At 43.3% G+C, this 5,903-nt stretch overlaps 1 protein-coding gene across 1 annotated transcript in view; it reads right to left on the bottom strand.

Annotated features, from left to right (window-relative positions):
• The window catches only part of macf1a (microtubule actin crosslinking factor 1a), a 192,321-nt gene that overhangs the window by 60,408 nt on the left and 126,010 nt on the right, over window positions 1-5,903 (bottom strand). Inside the window, 6 exon segments of the mRNA XM_020618510.1 lie at window positions 25-108; window positions 998-1,127; window positions 1,405-1,643; window positions 4,391-4,453; window positions 4,759-4,870; window positions 5,020-5,176. Of these exon segments, the coding sequence (XP_020474166.1) occupies window positions 25-108; window positions 998-1,127; window positions 1,405-1,643; window positions 4,391-4,453; window positions 4,759-4,870; window positions 5,020-5,176 (785 nt within the window).

Raw genomic sequence — 5,903 nt, forward strand, 5'->3', positions numbered from 1 at the left:
GGCACGGCTGATTGGTTCCTGGGGTAAAGCTGCCCAGCCTGTCGGCGACGGCCTCAAGCTCAGTCTGCCTCTGGGCTGCAGTCTGATTGGCTGTGTGCCAGCGTGAGTCTGGGATAATAAACCCAAAAAGGCGGGAGTGAAAAAACAACAAAACATAAACCACAGAATAAAATCCTGGCAAATGTGTATTTTTATTCTTCACCGATAAAGTGACAAAAAGGAACAGGCTGTTTGTTGTTCTGTGCTTTTTGTACAAGGTTTTCTGTATAGTTTCCTTATTAGGCAATTCTACACCAGTACAGTGCTGAATAAGGATGATGGTGAGGAAATCAGCATCCTCGACTTAAACCTGACTCAGTGTCAAGAACAACACTGATAAAGCAAGACATTTGATTCCTTTGTCCCTCCTCCAACTTAGGTGTTTTTCTCCCTCTGACTCATGTTCTGGGCATCCAGCAGTGTGTGTGTGTGTGTGTGTGTGTTCAGTCCACATGGATTTGAAAAGACATTACGAAGTATGAAATATAAAAGGCCCCTTCTTGGATTTCACTTTAAATATTTCTGTCTTTGTTACCTCATAGGAGGCTCTGGTAAAAATATCAAGTATGCAAGTGAACCAACTGCTTTGACAGGAACACTTCCCACTCTCTCCCTGGATAACATGGACCTCAGCTTCTCTGTCTCTTACACTGCTTCAGAATTTACAATATTCCATTTTGAAAAGCATGCTGTAGTAAAATGCCTCATAGCTTTTCCTACTCTTCCTCCAGCAGTCTACCTCTAGAATCTGCACAGTATTTCTGTGACCCCCGACATTCCTCTTCAATACAGCATGTGAAATAAAATGCCACATCTTCATTAATATTCTTTCACCCATCTTTCTGCTCTAGTTTTTGCCTCTGGGAATCTGTGTTACTTGAGACAGAGCTCTAATCAGTTCTGTAAAGTGGCTGTCTCATCAACTCATGTATTTATTTTAGTCTGCTGCAGAATGTACCAATCTCTTGCAGCTGTTGTCTCCAGGTGTCTGCCTCGGGTGAATCAGGGTTGTCAGCGATCAGCTTCCTCAGCGTGCTCTTCAGCTCCTCCACCTTCCCAGAGTGTTCAGCCAGCTCTGAGAGCAGGGCCTGGGGAAGGACAAGACTTGCTAAAAGCTAGAAAAGCACCAACTTCAAAAGACTATTTAGTAAAACAAGCTCCCCAAAAGAAAGTGGACAGTTCTGATGTTTCAATTTGGCACAGATTTTCAGAGCTGTAACTGGTTGTGATTTTCTGTTAAAAGCATTTTTTAGCTAAAAAACACAAAGGAAGGTGCAGGGTTGTAATAAAGCAGGAGATTTTACTACAAAGGGTTTTTCTAGAATAAGGGCCACAGACCAAGGATCAGTGGATCCAGTCCTTTACCTTGTTCTTCTGGGCCTGGGCACGTACCACCTCAGGTTTGGAGGGGGAGGTGGTGTGTCCCTGTTTCAGGCTGTCCTCTTTAACTGCCAGCCAGCTCTTGAGCTCCTCAGTGCCCTGTCTGGCTTTCTGCCTCAGCTCCAGTGAGGCCTGCTGGCGACCAAGACGCTCCTTCAACTCCCTGCCCAGAGTCTCATATCGACCATTCACATCAGATACAGCTACTTGGAGCTCTGTCAGGTCTAATGGCAAAACAAAAGAAGGGCCCATAGATCAGTATACAGCAGAATAGAGGAGACTGGAAAAACAAACAAACAGATGAAGTAGATCAGTTACTGTGACTAGGTGGGGTGGATTAATTTAGACAGCAGAGAGGCATGCAAGACTGCGACCCTGCCTCCTGGACTCAACTCTGGGTTGTCATAATTTAGGTTGTAAAACAAACTCGTCCAGATTTCTAGATAAGAGAGCCGCACCGTCCAAAGTGGAATGGATGCCATCTCTACTAATCAGGCCAGGTTTTCCCCAAAATGTTTTCCAGTTATCTATGAAGCCCACATAGTTTTCTGGGCACCACCTAGACAGCCAGCGGTTGAATGACGACATGCGGCTAAACATGTCATCACTGGTCAGACTGGGCAGGGGTCCAGAGAAAACTACGGAGTCCGACATTGTTTTAGTGAAGTTACACACGACTCAACATTAATTTTAGTGACCTCCGACTGGCGAAGTCGGGAGTCATTAGCGCAAATGTGAATAAGAACCTTACTGTATGTACCTTTATCCTTAGTCAGCAGCTTCAAATAGGATTCGATGTTGCCTGCTCAGGCCCCAGGAATACATTAGACTATGGCCACCAGTGTCTCTAACTTCATGTTTCTGACTATGGACTCTCCACTTACCAGAGTTATTTTCTCAGCGGGTGTGTCGCTGAGCGGGGAAATTTGAAACGTGAACAGGCAAGTGATGCACCGTGGGTAGTGATAGTCCTCTGACACCCGAGGCTCCGACACATGCGCGGTAGCTCATGAAATAATTGTATCGAACAACTGTGCTGAGGCGTGTTTTGGTCATGTGACTACAGTAGTGACATTTGAATCACTTGAGTGACGTTCGAAGCAGTTGGGTGCCTCGGACGTCATACAAATCAGCTGATTGGTTCGGTTTGTCATGTGAATCACTTTGCTGGATAGAGTGTGTTCAGGGACAGGATATCCCTATTTAGTGGCGTTCATTTGAATCTGTCTTTGCAGAGCAGGTTGGTTTGTTGCCGTTAGTTGCTTTGAGAGTTAGTAGTGTTGTAACAGATTGTGTATTTAGTGAAGAATCACTGTAGATAGAGAGATAGAACAATAGATAGCTAAATAGTATGTTACATAGAGAAATAAATAAATTAGTTACATAGTTAGATACCACTAGATATAGTTACATAGATAGTCCTAAATAACATTAGATAAGATATATATATATATATAGATATATAGAGATAGATATAGATATTTAGATAGAGAGAATGAGAGAGAGAGAGAGAGAACACATTATCTAGCTAGATATACATATCTAGATAAGTTACACAAGCACACCCTGTTGTTCATACCCATGAACCTCTTTACCAATGAACCCCAAAACAAACTTTGCAGAAGTCCATACTATAATCTGTATTTGCACCAGTCCCATGTGAAAATTACATCTTTCTGAATTTGTAGAGCACATCTCATGAATGTAGCAGCACCATTCAAATGTTTCATAACACAAAATATAAGTGAGGAGTATATAGGGTTACAATCAGACATGCCAAATAAGGAACATGGTCTTCAACATGAGTTCATGTTTATTTTATATTTTACTGTGTCAGCTTGAAACCATACAACTATGTAGGGTAGTCAAACAGGAATGTGCATGGCAAATCAAATCCCAAACAATCCATGAACCAATGACACGTCTTCATTGCACTTCATTTTATTGACCACTACTCGAGCACTGGGTCATTTAAGCCTCAAGTAATGAACCATTTTTGTGAATACGGTGTCTAAGCTTCAACAAAGCCTCGATCAGCCATCACTAACCGTGGGCATTCGTTTCAAGCTACGACTCTTACGAACTGTCACCCAGCTACCTGGCTGAGATCCCGGCTGCTAGGGAGGCTCTGGGGGCAGCTAGCTTGGGCTAAGCTACGTCTAGGAGGCTCCGCACCGGCTACATAGGCTTAATCTAGCTGGGCCGTTCTCCATGGTGTAGAGCCGCGCTTCCAAATCGGTGAACCTCGCCTCCAATGCTGCTAGCATCTGACATTTATTACATGTACCATTATTGCTAAAGGAGGCAGAGGAATAACTGAACATGCAACACTCCGAGCAAGAGAAAGGAGGAGAGGAAGAGGGGGAAACATTGCTCTCAACTAAGCTACTAGTTTAGCTAGTTTCTATGCTAGCCAACCTAAAGTAGCAAGTTAAATTTGGTAATTAGCACGAACTTCTGTAACACAGGTGCTTAAGTAGTGCAAGTGGATGTTGTCACTCAAAAAATTTAGTTAAACCTAAAAAATAGTGAGCTTAATTCCTAAACAACCTGGAAGCAAGCACAATACAGTGCAGGCACCGAAAACAGGAAGTGAGTATGGTTACCACAGGAAACAGCAGTCTGTCCAACATCTGTGGATATGTTGATGTAGTACCAACAAAGGGAGTAGGCTAATGAGTACTATAGTCGTACTAGAATAGATCGTGGTGTCTGAGACTAAGACTGTCCTCATATTTTTTGACAGAAAAATAAATTGCCACTGACAGATGTTTCGCATGGGCAGAAAGCTGACAACCATAAGGGACATGGGTATCAGAAAAACAGAGAACAATGCCCTAATCTGCCAGTGTGACCATTAAGAGAAAACCAGTACAGATGGGGTACATCAGATAATTGGGGTTAAAGTTTATCATAGACACTAATCTGAAGGAGAGATTAGGCAGGAAAGAGAGAGGAAGAGAGAACCCACCTTTACAGGTGTGAATGCCATTGACACTGCTGGGACCTGCTGAGCCATTGATTTGAGGAGCACCTGGGAGAGAGACACACACCTGACTGAGCACAACACACTCATGCACGCAAGGTCACACAAACAGGACTAGTGATTAGCAAACTTTAAATTAATATCATTCTTTTCTGGCTTTTCATGAATAAAAACTCAGGAAGGTGAGGTTTCAATAAATCACTAGATCAAGCATTAGCATGCTGCAGGGTTATAGGGGACAACAGACTTTTGTTAATCTCACAAAAATGCTCTCATGTGGAGATTAAATCATTTAAACTGAAGGAAAGAGGGAGAATGGTTTTGTTTGGCAGCGTTTCCGTCCTTGCTCTTACCAGTTTTGGTCTGAGGAGCAGTGATGTCGATGATGAGGGACTCCAGCTCGGAGCCCGTCTTGTTCAGCTCCTGAACCCTGGATCCCTGTGACTCCCAGTCTCTCAACAAGTCCTGAAGGCATAATGCATCTCATTGAGTCACTGAGCCTTTAAAAACATGTTCCTAAGCAATTTCCTTTTGTTTACATAAGCAGTACATGAAGGATTTGCCACCCCACTTTTTGTCCCTATTTTGTAGTTGATACGTTACTGAACGCAAACCTTGAGCTGCTGAACTCTTCTCTGCAGACCCTCAGTGTTGAGGTTGGCCTCTTTGGGGGTCAGCTGGTCCTGTACTGTCTCAAGCCACCTGAGGAGGGAGCCAGAGAGGCTGCGGAACTGGAGCAGCTGCTGCTCACAGGCCTGGATGGCAGCAAACCTGTATCAGAAAAACAAAAGACAAGGAAGAGAATGGCGTAAAGAACAATGACAAAGTAGGAAGCAGAGATGAATATGGCAATAATGGAAGGGAATTGCCATAAATAAAGAACAAATATGAACAAGGGGACAGGAAAAGAAAAGGAAACAGGGAGGATGGAGAAAATTCAATATAAATCATGTTTTTATGTTTTCATTGCAAAGTAAAGCAACCATATTATCTCTCTTAAGCTGGTTTTACATGATGTTCTCCCACAACCAGCACTACCGACAGGGAACATTTCAAGGTCTGCACCAGCCTCAAGGCAGCATTAACACAGCCCAGACCTCCCTCTGTTTATAGGTGATCCATCTTGAGCTGTAGCCGAAAAAGTGCTGACTGTCCATAGACAAAACATAGAGAAGTGGTCTGGCATGAAGCAGTATCATTATCCCAGTGCTATTTTCTCCCCCTCTGGATTCAAGGCTGGGAGTCATACGAGAGGTCAGTTTATAGGATGGACAATATCCACTGTGCTTATATTAGCACCCGGGCCAGCTCATCAGCCAACACTGGTCTCACAGATACAGCACTCTCATACTGTACAGTACTTGGAAACCAACTGCTCTGAAATATCATGCACCACAGTAAATAATCCACAATATGTCCATTAAACAGCCTATATTGGCAATTTTGTATTGTGACTGGCTCACCAAACAAGTATAATCCAATAAATTTGAACTGGCTG

The sequence above is a fragment of the Monopterus albus genome, unplaced genomic scaffold, assembly GCF_001952655.1.
Source record: "Monopterus albus unplaced genomic scaffold, M_albus_1.0 scaffold206.1, whole genome shotgun sequence".
Classification (NCBI taxonomy): Eukaryota; Metazoa; Chordata; class Actinopteri; order Synbranchiformes; family Synbranchidae; genus Monopterus; species Monopterus albus.